The sequence below is a fragment of the Homalodisca vitripennis genome, unplaced genomic scaffold (assembly GCF_021130785.1).
Source record: "Homalodisca vitripennis isolate AUS2020 unplaced genomic scaffold, UT_GWSS_2.1 ScUCBcl_52;HRSCAF=833, whole genome shotgun sequence".
Taxonomy (NCBI): domain Eukaryota; kingdom Metazoa; phylum Arthropoda; class Insecta; order Hemiptera; family Cicadellidae; genus Homalodisca; species Homalodisca vitripennis.
Genome location: NW_025776188.1, coordinates 85,430 through 107,430, shown reverse-complemented (window position 1 = coordinate 107,430; position 22,001 = coordinate 85,430). Strand labels below are relative to the sequence as shown.

Here is a 22,001-nt window from a genome sequence, read left to right as displayed (position 1 = left end):
TCTTGATTGTCACCTCCATCGTCAACCAGTTCATCGGGTTCGTCAACAAACTCATCATGGTTTGTGTTGTCGCCTTTAATTTCAGGTGCTGTCACGTTAGACATAGTTTTGGCCATTCCAATAAATGGCTTAAACCTTTCCAACTGAGTGGCCCAAGTCACTTTTTATAGTTTCTCTTTGCCTGACCAGTCTTTGTTTTGCAATCCCTAAGATATTTCATGTAGAAATCACGCATATTTGTCCATTTCTTTTTCATTTCGTCACCTGCAAATAAAATAACTGTTGAAATAAAATTGAAAAAAAATATTGCAACATTGTTGAATAGAGGAAAGATGATAGCTGTAATAATTTATTGTATTGCAAAAAAATATTTATTTTATTTAAGGGCAGTCCGACCTCCATAAGAACATAATGTTAACTTGGGAACCTATATCTCTGTAATGGTTATAGATAGAGTCCTGATTTTTATTTTACTTATTAAATAGCTTATAATCTAGGTCTTATCATGAGGTTTTTAAATTTGAAAAAAAAATTAAAAAGTTATAATTTTTTTATAATTTATTGTTTTTAACTAACTTTTTTATAAGTAAAAATGTTTACTGTGCCTCATTGACAAGAGATATTTATAAATTCCCATGAGGGGAAACTAGGCAATAGTAAGTAGAATACTGTATAAAAATTTGACTGGGGTAGGCCTAGTAGTTTTTGAGTTATAGGGCCCCAAAGTTAAAAAATAACAAGTTTCGGCAAATCAAGAAAAAGCAAGAAGGTAGCATATTTTGGACTCATACCTTGGTTTAATGATGGCCTGCACTGTAGGAAGGGTTGTCTGGATCCTCTGCTTCTTGATACAGATCCTCCAGCTTCCTTTTGGCTAAAGTCCTTGATTGCCTGATTTTTTTTTCAATGTCGGTAGCCGCTTTATCTGCTTTGCGAATCCGCTGGGTGTCGAGACGTTTTAAAGCTAACCGCATATTCAGTCCTGGTTCTAGCCCAATGTGCTCTAAAACTTTCACTTTGGAGCTGTACCCATCATTGAATGATAGGACTGCCTCATAGACACCTAGCCTAAGAGCACCTAGTGTAACAAAGGTGCGTTTAGGGAGCCGAGCCCAAATGACATTATTCATAGACTCATTAGGATTTTGAGATTTTCCTTTGAGACATTTTCTGAGTAGTTCTAGGCTGCACAAAGATTTAAAAATAGGTTTGATTGCTTTCATTAGAACAGGTGAGAGGTGAAAATGCTGGCTGTGGTCATATTTAGTTTTTTCTTTGGCGGCTTTGTTATACTTACACCATGTGTCTTCGGTGTCTGGGCATAAAATATGTAAAGGCGTATCGTTAGTAGACTGAACATGACAGTACAACGCCCAAACTGCTCGCCTCATGGCTTCCACGCTGTGTGTATTCCTACGGATGGCTAGTCCATAGTATATTTGGATTTGTTGGATCGCCTTCCCTGTTAGCCTACCTTTCCCAGAAAGAGATTTTCCGTCAGAAAGCTTCAAGCCTTTATTTTTCATGATAAAGTCCCTTATTCTTGTCCCCATCCTCTTCTGGACGTGTCCTACACATTCCAACTTCTGAATGGACACATCTGGGCCATATGGTGCTTCTGCCACAACTGCTGCATAGCCATTGGAGTCACCATCTCCAAGGTACTCCACATAGCGAACACCGTATTTAGTCTCGGATCTTTTGAACATTGCAGTCGCACCTTCAGCTTCCATACCTCCACTGCTACCTACATAATTTGCCTTGCATATTTCTAAGTGTTGGTTGCTTGTTCTCTGAGGGCAGTTACAGTATTTTGACATTGAATAAATATCTATTACTTTACCCGTATCTGCTGAAGTAATTGTGACAACGCCATTTAGCGAGGTGTGGCCTCGCTTTTGCCAGCTTCCGTCAACCGCAACACATAAGTCATTAGAATTTCCATTTTCAATAACTGCTTCTGTCACTGCTCTCTTCATAGAGTTTTCACACACACTTTCTACATGGCTGGACAAAAACTGTTCATGTTGATTGAACTTGCTGGGCGGAGCGGGTAAATTCATCATGCCGCAAAGAGTTTGGGCAGCAGTATAGCCCTTTCCTATTACACGCAAGCCGTATACTAACCTTAGGTTCAAGTCATAGTAGCATTGTGAACTTTTGCTTGGTGCCTCAATAGGCCTAGGCCTAATATCTGTTGCTTTGGGACAGTTGTCAAAAGCTTTTGTCATGCCACAGCTACAGGAGACGGAAATTTGTACTGCGAGCCCTGCTAATGGTTTTCGACTAAATGATAGGTTGCCATGACAAACCCTACACACTGCAACATCTTTCAAAACTGATTCTAGCTGTACAATGTTTACTATGTCATACTGTAAGGTATCAGTTGAATTATCATAGCAGGCTAGGTTAGGGCTCAATTTCTCATTGGATGTGGAAACAACTTTGGGTGTTCTAGGCCTATCCTCTTCATTACCTGAAGTTACTACTGTTTTCTTGCTACGAACAACAGTCTTCTTCTTGTAACATAGTTTCTTAGTTCCTACTCTCTTCTTATTACCCATTTTAATCTACATTCAATTACAATAAACTCCTTTACAAATAAAAACAACAGGGAAACTTGCAAATCACAAAACACAGTATTTCAAAACTTCACAATAACCTCCAACATAAAATAATAACAACAGATGACATCTGTCATATTGCTGACAGTGTGTGATATCAGCTAAAACCAGACTAAAAGCAAAACAGTACCAACATAACAAAACCAATTAATATCTATTTTATAGATTGTTGTTTACTATAAGGAGTGGTGCTCAACGCCAAACAACAGTTGCAAGCCTTTATATATATTTTTTATATAAGGTTAATATTATAGTAATAAGGTATATTATATACCATTTTAAAGAGAAAATTCTAAAGAATATTAATAAATAAAAAACCAAAATTCCCCAAAAAAAATTTTTTTTCATGTCAGACTGCCCTTAATAAATTAAAAAATGTATTTAATTAATTTATGTTATTAGAGTTTTTTTGCGTTAAGGTTTTTAACTTTCAAATACTATAAAAAATCATAACTTTGTTTCAGGTTCTTGGCCACGGGAGACTCATTCAAAACCATTGGTCACAGCTTCAGAGTTGGGTTTTCAACGGTGAGTCTTAGGCCTACCACACACGGGTCGACCGGTTTGCGACTATAGTTTCAAATCGGTTGCAGACGCAACTGTTTGTTGACCTTGGACGTGTGCTGGAGTGGGGATCAACACACGGGCTGACTAAACTGCAACCAGTTTGAAATCAGTTGCCGACTGGTCGCGTGCGACCGTATTTTCTTGTCACCAAACAGTTGCGTTGCATAGTTTTCACGTGTTTGTGAGTGCAAGATGGGTGATCAAGAGTTGAATTTAAAACTTGTAGCAGAGGTCGAAAAGTACGAAGTGTTGTATAATTACAAATTACCAGGATATTCTAGAAAGGATATAACTGACAAGGCTTGGCACGAGATTGGAGTAGCAATGAACATGACAGGTAATTGATAGCAGATATGTGCAGGGTGTCCCGTTGTGAAGTAGTGCCAGCCAAACGATATGGTTTTTCAGTCAAAATAAGCAAAAATGTTTAGTGTTGATATCTCAAGACCTATCGTTATCATCGATAATTTGACAGTTTAAACCGTTTAAAATTAGAATTTTTTCATGACCACCATACTTTATCTGTACTATACTATATGTGAGAAACTTAAATTCATGCGGTTGATAATACAGTCTTGAGAAAATAAAACATTTTTTACCGTTTCATAATGGCGGTAATGTATAATATTTTACCCATTTAAAATATCATGGATTTTGGCCCTTTATTTATGGGACATTCTGTATTATAATTTTAAATGAAAAGAAATTAATAATAAGTCAGTTACAAAATATAGTTATAATTTAATGTACAAAGTTTTATTGAAGTATGTTTTGACAGTTTACTTGAGTCCTTATAGGCTTGCAAAACCGACATCTTGCAATCAATGATGTTTCACTTGGAAGAATGATTTATTCTATAGCTTTTTTCCCACTGCCAGGGCAGAGATGCTTGAGAAGAAATGAAGTAACTTGCCAAATATTGTCTCACAGTAACTGCCGAAGAGCGTTCAGTGATTGGATGCTGTCTTGGGCATGGTCCTTCAGCTATTTCCACTGTAGCCGGCGTATAGTCGATACCTTCTCTTTTACGTACGTAATTGTGTAGGATACAAGCGGCTTTTACGATGTCGATTACTGTTTCTGCATTGCGACATCTTATGGGACCATTTAACACTGCAAACTTTTCAGTAGCCATACCAAACGTGCATTCAATAGATTTTCTTCCTCGGTTTAATCTGTAGCTAAATATTCCTTTTACATCATTGAGTGATTTTCCATTGTATGGTCTCATTACATTGCGTGCTAGTGGAAACGCTTCATCTGCCAAGAAGTAGTAAGGGAATGGTCTTTGTATGTCGTCTTATCGCAATGGGGTGGGTGGCGGAGTTTGAAAAGCACCATGGTTGAGCCAGTATCGCATGGCACTGACCTTGTAAACACCTCCATCGCTATTTCGTCCAGCATATCCTGGTTCTATCATAGTGAAAGCACCACCAGCATCACAGCATCCGAGTAAGATTATTGAATTGAAACTTTTATAGTTAAAATTTTCTGAACCAGTATCTGGATATTTCTCAATGCGGATATGCTTTCCGTCTAACGCCCCAAGGCAATTTGGTAAGTTCCACAATGTCTCAAAACGTTCGGCAATTATTTTCCATTGGTCATCTATTGGTACCGGCATGTAAGTTGCTTGCAATGCATTCCAAATGATTTTCTTGGTTTCTTTAATAATGACTCCAACTGTACTCTCGCCTCTTGCAAAATATAAAGAGAGAGCGACAAATGAACATCCTGTAGCCAAATACCTGTAACAAACGCTTGAATGTAACAAGCATAATTACTGATGGGTTTTCATAAATTATATATAAATACTTAGTGTACTTATCACACGTACAATATTGTGCATTTCTACTTTATACTACAACTTACATCGGCCAACCGATTCAAGTTTTGCTATCCCTTTTTTTCTTTTCAGCTGCGGAATGCAAAGACAAGTGGCGTAATCTTCGGACAGTATTCATGCGAAAAATCAAACCTTCACCTTCGGGATCTGGCGCTAAGAAGAAGGCCTACTACCTGGAAGAGGCCATGCAGTTTTGTTTGCCGTTTGTCCGTCCTGGGTATGACGTTAAACTGCCTCTTCCCACCTAACCATTTCCTAATTCCTACCAAATCCCCCTCCAGGGTCTTTTAAGTACCCGTCCTCTGACCGTTCCAGTGCATGGCTCGCTGGGAGTGCTTAAGCCGGCACTAGATGCCCTATCTGGTGTCGGTGAGAGCTGATGTGAGCTTGTCTCTGCCGAGGCGTAAGTCATGTACTGGTTCAGAAGCCAGCCACTTCGGTCCTTGGTCAGGAAGTGTTCAGTAGGCAGGGGTGTCGGAGCCCCTGTTGCCACGTGCGAGTCCAAGTTGTGCGCGGATTCCCGACTTGGTAATCGATGGAAACCGGGCCTCGGGGAACTGAGGTAGGGTTGTCCCCCAAGCTACGGTCTGTGGGACACCCGAGGGCATGCCCGCTCCCGGTGAATCGGCCCGCACTACTAAACACGATGCGCTGGTGAACTTATCTATGGATATTACAACCACACCACCCTTAGGGCAGGAATTCGGAGAAAGAGATCCTAATGATCCAGAGAAAAACAAATAATGATCATATATCAAACAAAGGAAAGTGGAAGAAAAAGTAAGAGCTGAAAATATGAACGTTCCAACTCCACTATATCTAATCGTTAGTCACAAGGATGAGGGCAAAACTCTAACGAAGGTTAGTCCTTTCCTTATTAACAAAGCTTTTGTTTCCTCAGGCGGTCAACCTAAAGCTGTGAGCAAATTAAGGAATGGAACTATCTTGGTGGAGGCTGCGAACCACATCCAAGCCAAAAAATTCCTTCAGATGACGAGTTTTTTCGATCAGGTGGAAGTCGTCGTTCAACCGCACTCCTCACTGAACACCTCCAAGGGGATCGTCTTCTGCCGTGACCTTATGGAGTGGAGTGAGGAAGAAATCAAGGACGAGCTACAATGCGAAATGGTAACCGATGTGGTCAGGATGCTTCGGACGGAGAATGGGAGAAAGGTCCCTACTCCTGGTCTAATCCTGACCTTTGCATTTCCCCAACCGCCAAAAACTATTAAGGCTGGATATTTATCCCTGACTGTACGGCCTTACTTCAAAAATCCACAACGGTGTTTCCGTTGCCAGAGATTCGGGCACTCTACTAAGACGTGCTCGGGCCCTGAGACATGTTCCCGTTGCGGCGATGAAGGCCACCAAGAAGACGGATGCAAGAACGACGTCAGATGCGTGAACTGCAAGGGTAAACACGCGGCGACCTCTAAGGAATGCAGAGTTTACTTAGAGGAAAAGAAAGTTTTGAAGATTGTTACTCTAGACAAACTTTCCTACAATGAAGCCCGCAAAGAGTATAGGAGAAGAATCGCTCCAACCCCTAAAAAGGGAGTCTCGTACTCCGAAGCTGCTTCAGCCCCAGTCCAATCCACACAGTGCCCGTCATGTACCGCCTTGGAGGTTATGGTACTCAACTTAACAGAGCAGGTTGCTGCTTTGGTTAAGCAGCTTGCAGCCGGTACCGGACAACATCCGTTGGCATCCAGTAATCCTTCCCAAGCAGTCCACACGCCCCATATTAAGTCCAACACACAGACTCAAGCTCGACCAACAGCTACTTCTACTTTCAGAGACAAGGTTCAACAAAATACGAAACCCGCCTTATCTTTGGAAGAGAGGAAAAAACTCGCCGACAAATTAAAAAATAACATACAAATAAAATCAGAAACTAGATCCAAATTCCTAGTAAAAAAGACTAATCCATCCTCGTCCAGATCCTCACAATTATCGCTTGATGATGACATGGTTGAGGACCCTTTGGAGATGCAGACAGAGTTCCAAACTGTTCATGGTAACTTCCGTCCTGTGTCTAAGCAAAGAAAAAAAATTACGATGAATTAACACAAAATAAAATATATAATATTAATATATGCTGTTACAATGGAATATTAATGGTTTGAGAAGCCACTTTGAAGACTTAAAATTACTTATAAATACAAGAAAACCTAAATTTATTTGCCTACAAGAGACAAAATTGTTTCCTCATACTCGTTTCAAACAAAATGGTTATGACATCTTTCGCTTAGATCATCACCAACAAATTGCCTGTGGAGGTGTGGCTATTCTAGCAGATTCTTCTGTTAATGTTAGAGCCTTGAACATAGTCACAAACCTCCAGGCAGTAGCAGTTTCAATCGACGTTCCTTTTAAATTAACCATCTGCTCCATATATATTCCACCTTCCCCTTTTGATTTATCTCTTGATGATCTACGTGACCTGTACAGCCAACTCCCTTCTCCTTTCTTGATGGTTGGTGATTTCAATGCACACCATCGCTCTTGGGGTTCCAGCCATTCTGATCGGAGGGGTAACATGGTTGCGGGATTGTGGGATGAAGTGACAGCGGTCGTTCTCAATGACGATTCGGCCACTTACATGTGCCCTAGGACTGGCATATGGTCGGCAATCGACCTGTCAATCTGCAGTCCGGTCGTGGCAACTCGAGTGCATTGGTCCGTACTTCCCGACCTGTCAGGGAGTGACCATGCGCCCATTGCCGTGGCTTTTCAATCCTTTCCATCTTTGACAGGCAGGTGTCCCAGGTGGAAAATTAAGAGGGCTGACTGGAACGAGTACAAAAAGAACATAGTTTCTCAAACTACTAATATCGAATTAAACGACATAAATACAGCCACTGAATTATTTACATCTAATATTATAACATCCGCAGAGCGAAGCATTCCAAAATCCTCAGGTTCACCAAACAAACGCCAGGTTTCTTGGTGGTCTGAAGAATGTTCGGCGGCTCTAAAGGAACGTCGAAAATGTTTAAGACAGTTCAACAGATCACCGAATGAAGAAAATTTAAGTAGGTACAGAAGAGCACGGGCAAAAGCAAGACAGGTTTTTAGACAGAGACGGCGGCAGTCCTGGTTGGACTACACAGATCTAATAAAACGAACAACTCCTGCATCTGATGTTTGGAGGAAGCTTCGATCTGTTTGCTGCAAGACCTCCCCACCTTCTCTTATTGCTCTGAAAAATGGTACCGATGTGGTAACTGATCCCTTGACAGTTTCCAATTTACTCGGCTCACATTTTGCGGAAATTTCAAAAACGTCATCTTACAATAGGGAGTTTCAAAATTTCAAAACAAATACAGAAAGACATACTCTAAATTTAAATATTAATAACAACTCTCCTTTAAACCTTCCCTTTACCATTGATGAACTTGATTCATCACTAAAGGCGACATCAAATTCTGCTCCAGGTCCCGATAACATACATTATGCCATGTTGCGGAACCTGACGGAGGATGGAAAACAAGATCTTCTGAAATTATATAATAGAATATATTTAGAAAACACATTCCCTAATTCTTGGCGTCGCTCACACATTATCGCTCTCCAAAAACCCGGCCAAGATGGAACTTCTCCAGGAGCCTATAGACCAATTTCGCTTACTAGCAGTCTCTGCAAAGTATTCGAAAGGATGGTCAACAGACGTCTTGTTTGGTTTCTGGAGAAAAATAATCTTCTTTCACCCTCCCAGTGCGGATTCCGACAAGGCCGGTCTACAAGTGACCATCTACTTGCCTTGGAATCGGCAATCCTGAATTCCTTTATTGAAAGAAAACAGTTGATCGCGGTATTCTTCGACATTTCCAAGGCTTATGACAAAGCTTGGAGAAGGGGGATATTAAATGCTTTAATATCTTGGGGTGTAGGGGGCCACATGGTTTCTTTCATACAGGGCTTCTTGTCGGAAAGAACCATACAGGTTAAACTTGGGAACACCATTTCCGATTCATTCACGCTGGAAAATGGTATTCCACAAGGTAGCGTTCTAAGTTGTACTCTGTTTGCCATTGCAATCAATAACATATCGTCCTGCGTTACCCCTCCTGTGCGCTGTTCTTTGTTTGTAGATGATTTCTCTATTTACATCTCTACAAAGAAGCTAGCGGTGGGGGAGAGAGCTTTACAGCTTACCATCAACAGGCTTGAGCAGTGGTGCGGAGTTACAGGTTTTTCTTTTTCGCCACCTAAAACAAAAGCCATCGTTTTCTCCAGAATGCGTACCGTTGAGCAGCCAACGCTCTCTTTGCTGGGTCAGAGAATTACTACTTGTGACAATATCAAATTCCTGGGTCTCACATTTGATACCCGGCTAACTTGGGTGCCTCACCTGAAAGACCTAAAAGATCGATGCGTGAAGCGCTTGAACATACTGAGAGCTTTAAGCGGAACAAAATGGGGGGCTGACAGGACATGCATGCTCAGGTTCTACAAAGCCACCATCCGTTTCCTGTCTAGATTATGGATGTCAAGCATATGGGTCCGCAAGACCCAGTGCTCTCAAAATGCTTGACCCAGTCCATAATTCTGCTTTAAGACTGGCCACTGGAGCTTTTCGATCTTCTCCTATTAACAGTCTTCTCGCAGAAACGGGAGAACCCCCTCTTTCGCATAGACGACAACAACTGTCCCTAAACTATGTTCACGCTCTTTCAGGGAAGCCAGAAAACCCTGCGTTTGAACCGGTCCTGCGAAATCCACTCTATAATTCTTTCCTAGTGAGACCAAATCTTCCTTCACCCTTAGGCGTTAGGGCCAAATCCTACGCTTATGAAATAGGCCTAAATGATTACCAGTTTAAAGTCGTTCATCAATGTGATATCCCACCCTGGAGCGTCTCAATGCCAAAAATTATTTTAAATCTCTCTTAAGTTTAAAAAAGTCTCCACTCCAGAAACAGTCTACCAACAAGAATTCCGTCAAATACTAGGCAGCCTCGCACCTTGCGATGTTGTCTATACTGACGGGTCAAAGGAACGTTGTAGAACTGGATGTGCTTTCGTCACTGGGGTTAGACGATACGGGTTTCGTCTCCCCAACGACTCTTCCATTTTCACGGCCGAATTAACAGCCATCCAAAAGGCCCTAAATATAACGTTTCCTATGACTAAAAAATTGGTTATCTGCAGCGACTCCCTTAGTGGTATACAAGCCATCAGCGATATGTATTCTAAACACATCATCATCCGCGAAATATGGCACTCTTTGTCGTCCCTTCAGTCCAAAGGTGTTGCTGTCTTTCTTGTCTGGGTACCTGGCCACATTCCGTCCTGGGTATGACGTTAAACTGCCCATCCCTACCAAACCATTTCCCAATTCCTACCCAATCCCTTAAACTGCCTACCCTGTGTCCCCTCTCTTCGCACCAGGGTCTATTCTATGGTCTGCATTTCTTCTTTCCTTTTGCAGCCCTCTTTTTTCTTACTTCTTTCCTATCCACGTTCTATCTTCTTTTTCCATTTTTCTCCGTAGGGGAGCGGCCTGCCCGGACGCTTTAAGGTTGGCGACCTTTCGTACCCCTGAGCTGGTGCCAGACTATTGTCCGAACCTGGCACCTCACCCTATCTAACCGAAAACTCCTAATCCTGGGTCGTGTTGTTGTTTGCTGGGAGTGCCGGAACTGCTACACAGATCCTCGAGCATGCCCGTGTTCGGGGCTGTGTGGTAGCAGAAGGCTGATGTGAGCTAGCTCTGCCGAGGCATAGCAATATACATGAACCCTGGTGCCAGCCACTTCGGTCCCTGGTCAGGAAGTGAGTAATGGACAGATATGTCGGAGATTTCTGTTGCCACGTGCGAGCCCGAGCCGTGCGTGAATTCCCGGCTCGGTTTAAAACGAGATAACACCGGGCCCCGGGGAACTGGGGTAGGGCTGCCTGCCAAGCTACGGCTGACAGGTACCCTAGGGTATACCCGTTCCCGGTGTCTCGGCCTGCACCTTTACTCACGATGCGCTGGTATACTACTAATTATGGATGTGGGCAATGAACCTCAACCCTATGGGCAAAACACACAACGAGTTGTAGTAAGAGAATCGATTAATGATTTAGACAAAAAACGTCCCCACTCTTCAGAATCCGAAGATGGGGAAGAAATAAGTAAGCAGATAAAACTCGTAAATAACACAAACAAACAGTATCTTCCTACGCCACTATTCCTTGTGTTTAAACACAAAAACGAGAACGAAAATCTGTCCAAAGTAAGTCCTTTTGTGATCAACAAGGCATTAGTCGGAGCAGGTGGTTCGCCGTCATCGGTCAGGAAACTTCGTAACGGAACTATCCTGGTTGAGGCGGTGAACGCTCTACAAGCTCAGAAGTTCCTCTCCATGAAGACCTTTTATGATCAGGTAGAAGTCATTGTACAGCCTCATGAATCCCTAAATTCTAGTAAAGGAATAGTTTTCAGTCGCGAGATGCTGTGTTGCTCAGAAGCGGAACTGAAGGAAGAGTTAAAGGATTCTCTCGTCACTGATGTGGTGAGAATAACGAGGGTCGAGAATGGTGTACCAACACCCACACCAGGTCACATTTTGACCTTCGCCCTCCCTCACCCACCAGACACGATTAGAGCAGGATACCTTTCTCTTCAAGTCAAACCTTACTTCAGAAATCCGCAAAGATGTTTCAGATGCCAGCGTTTCGGACATTCGAGTAAAATATGCACCAGCTTAGAGACATGTAGCCGATGTGGTCAAAGCGGCCACAACGACAAAGATTGCACAAGCGGAGAAGAGAACTGTGTGAACTGTAAGGGCAAGCACTCTTCAAGCTCTCGCAGTTGCAAGATTTATTTGGAGGAAAAAGAAATATTAAAGTTAGTAACATTAGAAAAACTGTCTTTTGGCGATGCCCGTAGGGAGTATAGGAGACGACTTGGACAAACTCCAAGAAAAGACATCTCCTACTCTCAGGCCGCTTCTGCTCCTCCAGCCCAGTCTGCACAGTGCTCCTCTTGCTCCGCTCTGGAGGGCATGGTGCGAGAACTCACCAAACAGGTCGCTGCCTTGGTGCAGCAGTTAAATGCCAAGGCCTTGCCGCAAACACAAGCGAGCAGTCATACGACTTCTGCCCCCGTAGCAAAGGGACCCCCGAAACAAACAGGAACCATTCCCAGGCCAGTTTCTGTGTCTGTGGCACCCGCTAAAGGAAAAGAGCGACCATCTAACCATTCAAAAACGGCGGAGGAAAGGAAGTCTCTCCAAGAGAGACTTAAAACCCAAATCCGATCGAAAGCTCAGGCGAGATCAAAGGGAAGCACTGGTTCACCCCCCACTACTCCCTGCTCCTCTCAACTTTCCATAGTTGATGAGGATGAAATGGGGGATGACCTTCTGCTTCGATCGGAATTTCAAACAACCCAAGGTATATTTAAACTTAATAAAAATAAAAACAGACAGAAAATTACATATAATTAAATAAAACATGAACGAATTTAAAATTATCCAATGGAATATTAACGGTTATCGCGGACATTTGGAAGATGTAAAACATCTTTTACAAACAAAAAAACCTCATATAATTAGCATCCAAGAGACTAAACTCCACCCGGGATGCCAAACCCTCTTGAGGGGATTTGACATCTTTCGTGAAGATTTCCCTCACGACGGGCATGCCTGTGGTGGTGTTGTTCTATTCGTGGATGAATCCCTAGGTGCTTCTGAGGTGTCCCTCCACTCCAATCTCCAATGTGTTTGTGTGTCAATCCAAATCCCGATTAAACTGTATATATGTACCGTCTACTTTCCACCAATCCCAGTCACCCTCTGTCAAGCTGATCTCGAGGCACTGATCGGCCAGTTACCGAAGCCTTTTCTTCTCCTAGGTGACTTCAATGCCCACCACAACATTTGGGGGTCAGACCATTGCACACCAAGGGGAAACTTGGTCGCAAGAGTCCTCGGAGATCAGAATATCTTTGTCCTTAATGATGGATCCCTAACTTACCTGTGCCCTAGGACGGGAGGTCGGTCTGCTATAGATTTATCTATATGCAGTCCAGAACTTGCTCATAGATTCGATTGGGACGTCCTCTCCGATACATTCGGGAGTGATCACTTCCCAATTCAGATCAAATTACCTGATTCTTCGTTGAATATCACTAGAAGACCAAAATGGATCCTTGACAAGGGTGACTGGGATAAATTCCAAAAACAATTTACATTACTAGATATAAATACTCCATTGGACATAAATACTGTAGTAGAACTTTTTACAAACTCTATAATAACTGCAGCTCAGGACAGCATTCCAAAGACATCACCCGAACCAAGACGAAAAAATGTTCCTTGGTGGACAGAGGAGTGTTCGAGAGCATTGCGAGAGCGAAGACGCGCCCTGCGAAGATTCAACAAACGGCCAACCCAAGAAAATCTTGAAACATACCGGTTCCATAGGGCAAAAACGCGACGAGTCTTCAGAAATTCCCGAAGAACCACATGGCAAAATTTCGTGACCACAATATCTCGAACAACTCCAAAGGCCGAAGTATGGGAGAAGGTTAAGGTCGGTGTGTGGCAAATCCCAACCTTTGCCAATTTTGGGACTCAAGTCGGGCGGAGACGTTGTGACTGATCCCCGGGATGTTGCTGACCTGTTGGCCTCCTCCATATCGGAGGTTTCAAAAAGTTCGTCTTACTGTCCTGAGTTTTTTGATATATAAGCAATATTCTGAACAAACAGACATACTACTCAACAATCCAAATCCATGTCCCTTAAATATAAGTTTTTCGATGCAGGAGTTGGACTCCGCACTGGCATGTACTTCCAACTCTGCTCCTGGTCCGGATGACGTGCACTATGCCATGCTTAGACATTTACCCTTAGAGGGTAAGGTGGCCCTCTTAGCGCTCTACAATAGAGTGACAGGACAAACTATCTCCGTCTAGCTACCGGCCCATCTCGCTTACCAGCTGCCTTTCTAAGGTGTTGGAGCGGATGGTAAACCGTAGGTTAATCTGGTTCCTCGAAAAGAACAAACTCCTTTCGAGAGAGCAATGCGGCTTTCGCCAAGGACGATCGACGTTGGACCTCATGGTTTCCCTTGAGACAACCATACGTGACGCATTCCTTGAGCGAAAGCAAGTAGTCGCTGTCTTTTTTGACCTAGAAAAGGCATATGACACAGCGTGGCGGAGAGGCATCATTAACACTTTCCAAGCATGGGGAGTGAGGGGTAATATGCTGGCTTTTATTCAGGGGTTCATGTCTGACCGTACATTTCAGGTTAGACTAGGGACAAACCTATCAAGCACAACCAATCTGGAGAACGGGGTACCACAGGGAAGCGTTTTGAGCTGTACGTTATTCGCCGTCGCCATAAACGGCATAACGGCTTGTGTTCGCCGTCCTGTGCGCTGTTCTTTGTTTGTGGACGACTTCGCCGTTTACGTCTCTGCAAGAAGACTTGCTACGGCGGAGCGTTCCCTGCAGCTAACCATAAGGCGACTGGAGGGATGGAGTAGGCGGACCGGATTTTCGTTCTCTACTTCCAAAACCCAATGCATAACATTCTCCAGACTAAGAAACTATTTAGAACCGTCACTAACCTTGAACAGATCCCGAATATCAACAAGTCGGAATGTGAGATTCTTGGGGCTTACATTTGATTCCAGACTTACATGGATCCCTTACTTAAAATCCCTCAAGGCAAAATGTTTACAAAGGCTAAATATGCTTCGAGTTCTTACTGGGACCAGGTGGGGCGCGGACAGGACATGTATGCTGCGTTTCTACAAAGCTTTTGTCCGTTCGTGCCTTGACTATGGTTCTCAGGTTTATTCTTCTGCCCGGCCAAACGCGTTAGGAATGCTTGACTCGATTCACCACTCTGCGATCAGGTTGGCTACTGGAGCTTTTCGTTCAAGCCCTACACCTAGCTTATTAGCGGAGGCTAGTGAACCAATGCTGGATATGAGACGCAAACTACTTGCTATAAATTATTTTCACTCCCTTAAAGCCAAGCCCGAAAATCCGGCTTATGAACATGTATTTGAAAGTGACTTGCTCGAAGTCTATGCTAATCGCCTTAACATCTCAGCTCCCTTTGGAGTAAGGGCTAAAGCGCTCCTCTCGGACCTTGGTATCGAGGAGTGCCAAGTAAGTCAATGCTACCAGAGTGATATTCCTCCCTGGTTAGTATTAAGTCCCGAAGTTGTCCTGTCACTTCACAAGTACAAGAAAGAAACCATTTCTAATTTTAGTGTTCACGCAGGCTTTCCGGGAACTCTTGAGTGCTCGGGCACCTTGCGACATAATATACACTGATGGATCTAGGTCTGAGGATGGCACCGGATGTGCGTTCATAACGGCGAGTCGTGAGTATAGATTCTGTCTACCCTCTGTAGCGTCAGTCTACACGGCAGAACTGACCGCTATTTTTAAAGCATTGAATATCGTCTGCCCCAGGACCAGAAGGCTGGTCATCTGCTCCGACTCGCTTAGTAGTCTGCAAGCAATCAAGGACATGTATCCAAAGCATGCCCTTGTGCGCGACATCCGATGTGCCATTCACAGACTTCAAGTCCAAAATATACAGGTTGTTCTGCTGTGGGTGCCCGGTCACGCGGGAATTCCCGGAAATGAGCTTGCCGACAGGGCTGCTGGGAGTGCTCATGAGCTTCCTCCTTTTACTGCTATGGTGACAGGGTCAGACCTAAAGCCAATGGTGAAGGAGAAGTTAAGACGAGTTTTGGGGTGACTCTTGGTCTCGGACGGTGTGCAACAAGCTAAGAGCCATAAAACACACAGTAGCTCCCTGGGGAACAGCCATCCGCGAGAACCGCAGAGAGGAAGTAGTGTTGTGTCGGTTGCGAATCGGTCACACGCTTGCTGACTCACGGGTACCTCATGAGCCGCGGGGATCCCCCGGAGTGTGCGTGTTGTGGAGTGGCTCTGAGTGTCGAGCATATTTTGGTCGAATGCCGTGATTATGCAATGCTAAGACGATCTTGTCAGCTCCGGCAAGTCTATTCGATCTGTTGGGGGATGATGAGTCAGTCACTGTAAAACTTTTTGAATTCTTAAGAAGAACGGGTCTTATCTCAAAGGTTTGATCTGAGCGAGTACCTGTTAAGTTATATAAACTTTGTCCTTCTATTTATTGTTATTTGATATTGTTATTTGTTATTGTTATTTGTTATTAGTGAGTGTGGGTCCCTTTACAACCTTGCCTTCACTAACTTACCTGGTTTTAGCATTAGATTGTTGTTATATTTATTATCGTTATTATTTATCTGACATATTTTAACTATTGGGCCCCTTTACAGCCTCTCGGCTATTTTTGTTATTTAGTTTTAGTCCTCTGTTCACTGCTGTTGTTTTTCTTATTGTCTTAATGTGATAATCTTCTTTGACACAGCGATCCGCTTTCTATTCTCTATCCTGATAACGTGACACCATATTTTAAAGTGTAGGTTTCCTTTAACCCTACGGGCATTGATAACCTCCGTGTTTTATGCCCTTATAAAAAAAAAAAAAAAAAAAAACCTGGCCACATTGGAATATATGGAAACGAGCTGGCAGATAGAGGAGCCAAAGAAGCATTGGAACTGCAGCCTTACACCGCACGGATAATTTCCTCCGACATTATTCCGGTAGTGAAGGGCAAACTGAAAGCCAAATGGAATACCGAGTGGCAGGCAGTCGTTAACAACAAGTTACGTCGTATTAAAGACTGCGTTGGACTCTGGGAGACAGCAAACCGCCCGAGTCGTCGTGAGGAGGTTGTGTTGTGTCGCCTGCGGCTAGGCCATACGCTTCTCACACATGGCTTCCTCATGAGTAGAGATGATCCTCCGGTCTGCGACACATGTGACACTGTTATTACAGTTGAACATATGCTTGTTGACTGCCCTCGCTATTCGGTACATAGGCGCAACTCGAATCTGCCAGCTTCGTTGAACGATATTCTCTGCGACGACGAGACGGCAACTCAAACACTTTTATGTTTTCTGAAAGCAACGTCGCTGATGAACAAAATATAGTATTGTGTTAAGTTTATCTATTCCGATTATCGATTGTTGTTAATATTTATTAATTTATTATTTAATTTTTATTTATTATTATTATGACAGCTGCCAAATTAGCCCCTTTACAGCTACCTTGGTGGCAGTAAAATTTGTTAAGTTTTTACAGTTTATTTAATTAATGTTATGTACCTTGTCCTTATTTTGTTCTATTTATATTTTTAGCCCCTATATGGGTTAAGACCTCTTTACAGTCTTTCCCTTGTTACATGTATTGTTATCTAGTTCTAAGGTTATTTAAAATTATTTACTCAACTACTTGCATTCATTCCTATTTATATTTTTTCTTATAGAATGTAATCTATGTTTGCCTAATTGACACCACCAAATACGAGTAGGTGCCAATTTTCTCTTGAGGGCGATGATACCCGCTGCGTTTTTCGCCCCTTATATATATAAAAAAAAAAAAAAAAAAAAAAAAAAAAAAAAAAAAAAAAAAATACATGTATTGTTATCTAGTTCTAAGGTTATTTAAAATTATTTACTCAACTACTTGCATTCATTCCTATTTATATTTTTTCTTATAGAATGTAATCTATGTTTGCCTAATTGACACCACCAAATACGAGTAGGTGCCAATTTTCTCTTGAGGGCGATGATACCCGCTGCGTTTTTCGCCCCTTATATATATATAAAAAAAAAAAAAAAAAAAAAAAAAAAAAAAAAAAAAAAATACATGTATTGTTATCTAGTTCTAAGGTTATTTTAAATTATTTACTCAACTACTTGCATTCATTCCTATTTATATTTTTTCTTATAGAATGTAATCTATGTTTGCCTAATTGACACCACCAAATACGAGTAGGTGCCAATTTTCTCTTGAGGGCGATGATAACCGCTGCGTTTTAAAAAAAAAAAAAAAAAAAAAAAAAAAAAAAAAAAAAAAAAGTTTGCCGTTTGTAAGAACATCAGCTCCTCCTTCTACAGGAAATTTACCAGAGGTTCCTAACTGTAGCGACGTAAATACCGACGAAACTTTATTGGAATCACAAATATTGGATGATATTCCAGATGATCCTTCAATTGAATCACCGCAATCGCCGTAAATAGTACAGGATAATACTTCCCGGTCATCCCCAATCATACCAATACAACCTCATACCAGCTCACAGCCATCGTCCATTCCGAATGAAGGTAAAAAAACGCCTAACGCAGAAGAAAAAAGCCGCTGTCGAAGCAGATCAATGTTTTGCTGCATATTTTAAGGCAAAAACAGCACGACTTGAAAATAGTACTACCGCAAACGATAGTAACAAGAAAGAAGCTTTGAAAATGTTCCTTCTTAGCTTGATACCAGAGTTGGAAGAACTCAGTGATTCACAAATCAAACAATTTAAACGCAAAGTTTTTACTCTTATTGAGGAAATATCAGGCACATCAGATGTCACACCAGCGTCGCCACATTCCAGCATTTCACTAATCTCTCACCAGTCAGGCAGCAATATTAGTGCGCCACCAACATCCGCTGGTAATTACTACACGCAATTTACACAGGACATTGACGCCAACCAGTTCTATGTGCAAAATATGGAATAATTACTTGATATCTAATTTTGTATTTTGACAATAAATACATACCTTAGAGTTATGAGTATTCTTTCTTCAGCAGTCACACATTCCCTCATATTTGTGTCAACCTTATGTATAAATAGAGCAACCAGCGTCACCAATTCCACATATGGGCGGCTGAAATGCAAAGTGGTCTAAGTCATACAAACCTGTTTCTGAGATAATTGATGTTTTAGATTTTTTGCAATAATTTTGTAATGACTGACTTTAGTTAAACAATTATTTTTTTTTTTAGTTACTTTTGTACAATAATCTTTTATTTTTTAAAGCATATAACGTTTTTTAGCGTGTTTTTCCTTAACGCTATAGCCAAAAAACTGACTTAGACCACTTTACCTTAAGTAAGTTTTAATACCAATTTTAATTAATTAGATGGGTAAAAGTGGTCTAAGTCAGGACTTAGACCACTTTACCGTAAAACGTGACTTAGATCACTTTGGCTTACGTTAGTTGATACTTTTAGCCATCTGGGAAAATGAAAAATAAAAAAAAACTGGTAATAATAAAAAGTAGCTTACTTTATTACAGTTCAACTTGTATAAAAAGACATGATAGGCCTACATCAGATAAATGTTTTTTTTTAATCAATGTTTTCGTCTTGCCCTGGTTCAGCCACCTCTTCCAGAAGTCCAATGTCCTCAACATCATCACCTGTGATCAAGTTATGGTAGAAACTCATGATGAACGGGTGGAATATAGTCCAAAAGGTCTAACATATCCATTTTCTTCTCTTTAGTCACAGGACGGGGAGCATTGTACAAGTGACTTTGTTCAATCAACCCAACAGGTATTTGGTCATTGTTTCGATTTTTCTTTGTCTTTTGTTTCGACCAAGCGAGAGACACTGATTCAAACTGTACATCTTTCTGTAGAGTTTCCTTGTAGAAAAGGACAAAAGGTTCTTCTCTGATAAATCTGATCCACTGGGTTTTCAGCCAGTTGAATTTTCCTTTATCAACGTTCACTGACCGTTTAGTTACAGCATCAACTAACTCCGTGGTGGAATAGAAGTCCTCTCTGGCCATTTTTATTAAGTGAAAACGGATTCTTACTTCGGCATTTCAGGATGGCCTCATTCCACTCATTTGGGGAATAAATTACCTGTAGCTTTTTCTGCGCATAGGACTCAATTGAAGCAAAGTCCGTGTGTCATTTGGTAAAAATGAATGGCCACTTTCCATGTATTTCAAATCAATTACATCGATAGACGTTTCCATCTGTGTCAACTTTTGCTTAGCAAGAGCAAAGTTCCAATTTCTGTTTTGTCCAGTACATGTATCGCTGTACATAACAATATGTTTGCAATCTTTAGCCCTTGATAGCAAGTGCTTGGTTACGCAGGAACTAATCTCTTGGGAACCACGGGAAAGCTTGGGTTTCGTCCCATTGTACATAAACCCTAACCCATTTTTTAGTTCGTGACGCCCTAAATTGTACAAATACATGTTTCGCTTATAATAAGCTATACCAGTAGTAAGTCTAGGAAATGGTAAAGCTTTTTCTAGGTCAAATGTGAACGCATAATAGTTTGGATCATCTTTTGATTGCTTTGCGTCTTCGTCCTTTGCTGACCTAGCAGCTTCTGCTTTTCTTAAATGCAGTTCATGCATTGCTTTCAAATGTTGTTTTTTTCTGCTCATTTTGTAATACGTTCAATTTATTTTTAAACACATCGCATTTTCTGCAAGTATCTTTTAGAGGGGAATGAAAATGTAAGTTGAACTCAGTGTTAAATGTGCGACGATACACTGCCTCACTGACAGGATCGCCTTTCCCATTACAGTATTCTAAATACGACTTGTACATAGCAGTGATGGTCAAGTGTGATGGTAAATACTTTCTGTTAGGGTTTTGAGTCCTAGTATAATGCGATTGGTACGCAGGAAAAGAGAATATATGTTCCCTAACAACATTCATACGATCAACAGCAATTTTGTTGGCTGGAAACATGACAGCCACGCTCGTCCAATCCAGGTGCTTTTCCATCTTTTAGCTTCTTCAAGGATCGCGTCAATCGACCGTGGCTGATCTGAAAGGTGTCAACAAAATACTGTCTACAAACATTGATGTTGTTGCCATCCACATTATGAATGTAAAAATGGTTGGACTAGCTCTTGTTTGGGCGGGAACCATCCCTTGGCCGACGACATTTTGGGATTTCTTGCTTAACCAAGCCACACAAATAGGCATTTTGCAATTTGAAAGATCCCAACTTCCAAAAAACTGAAAAAGCATGTTTCCTTGTTTCTTCATCAATGTTATTGTCACATTTCTTTTTGCACAAGCACGGAGTATTTCTAAATAATTTTTGCTACAACTGTTTTACCTTTCTCTGTTTTATAGGACGAACCAGAATTCCTTTGCTTCTTTCTAATTTGTCGCTTGCTTTCTCTTTTTTGACGTTTTCGTGTCCTTTTGGGTGGCTCTTCTTGAACAGCAACTGGAATCATTTCATCATGTCCTTCGCCATCACCATCACCAGCAGAATTTTCAGGGTTTCCAGAGTGCCGAGAGTCATCTGTAACAAAAAACACATATTCGTTTATACAGATTGAACTATAGCTGTACGCTCTAAAAAAAGTACCTAGTAATGTGTAGATCTAGGCCCAGCCCGGTACAAGTTTTGAGGTTAGGTTCATAATTATTTATTTTCTTACCTGAACTAAATTCATCAGAAGGTTGGAAGTCATCTGATCCTGAGTACTGAAGAACGCTAGGCTCACTAGGTGTATCATCGTCTTCCATCATCGTGAACTTTATAAACACAACAATAATTGGCAAAAGAAAGCAAATGTTTCAAGCCTCAGCTGGTATGACAAGTGAATGAACAAATCGATTTCAGGCAAACTGGTCTAAGTCTGACTTAGACCACTCTGCCGGCCGAATATACAGCTGACATCAGTCAGGCACAGTAAGCTTCTGCGCTCTAGCGGATTTTTAGGCGAACTACGACTTGGGTCTCTTTGCCATAAAATGAAATCAGCTGCTGGCAATCCAAATATGACCATAACTCAAAATGACAAAAAAAAGTGACTTAGACCACTTTGCCTTTCAGCCGCCCATATGACTCTTTGGACATTCTGTAGAAAGCTATAAACTTTCTGTCTGTCTCTTTTAATTGTTCAGCTGCTACGAATAGTCTGCACCTTACATTTTTCTCTATGTATGGGTGACACCAATATTTTCTGCGCATTCTTCGTTGTCTACGACGTAGAAAACATGCAATTATGTCTTCCTCATCCTCACTAGTACTTGACATGATCGATAAAGTTACACTCCGACAAATAACTATTCAATTATTGATAATTTATCAAGTAAAAAATGTGAATGTAAACATTACTATACC

The 22,001-nt window shown here is 41.6% G+C and overlaps 1 protein-coding gene across 1 annotated transcript; it reads right to left on the bottom strand.

Annotated features, from left to right (window-relative positions):
• Positions 1 to 4,396: 4,396 nt before the first annotated feature.
• On the bottom strand, positions 4,397 to 21,403 carry LOC124370231. The gene is made up of 5 exons (XM_046828520.1): positions 21,313 to 21,403; positions 20,982 to 21,173; positions 19,258 to 19,306; positions 18,665 to 18,772; positions 4,397 to 4,939 (listed from the first exon to the last, which is right to left on the bottom strand). The coding sequence occupies exons 1-5, from the start codon at positions 21,401 to 21,403 to the stop codon at positions 4,492 to 4,494; spliced, it is 888 nt and encodes a 295-aa protein (XP_046684476.1). The 3' UTR covers positions 4,397 to 4,491.
• Positions 21,404 to 22,001: the final 598 nt, after the last annotated feature.

What these genes read in the sequence shown, in the direction of transcription:
- LOC124370231 (XM_046828520.1), bottom strand. Translation starts at nt 21,403, where the DNA reads ATGATGGAAGACGATGATACACCTAGTGAGCCTAGCGTTCTTCAGTAC. An exon ending in GTCCTATAAAACAGAGAAAG is followed by an intron (nt 19,307 to 20,981) that starts GTAAAACAGTTG and finishes ACTTGATCACAG; the next exon opens with GTGATGATGTTGAGGACATT. An exon ending in AGAATACTCATAACTCTAAG is followed by an intron (nt 4,940 to 18,664) that starts GTATGTATTTAT and finishes CGTTTGTTACAG; the next exon opens with GTATTTGGCTACAGGATGTT.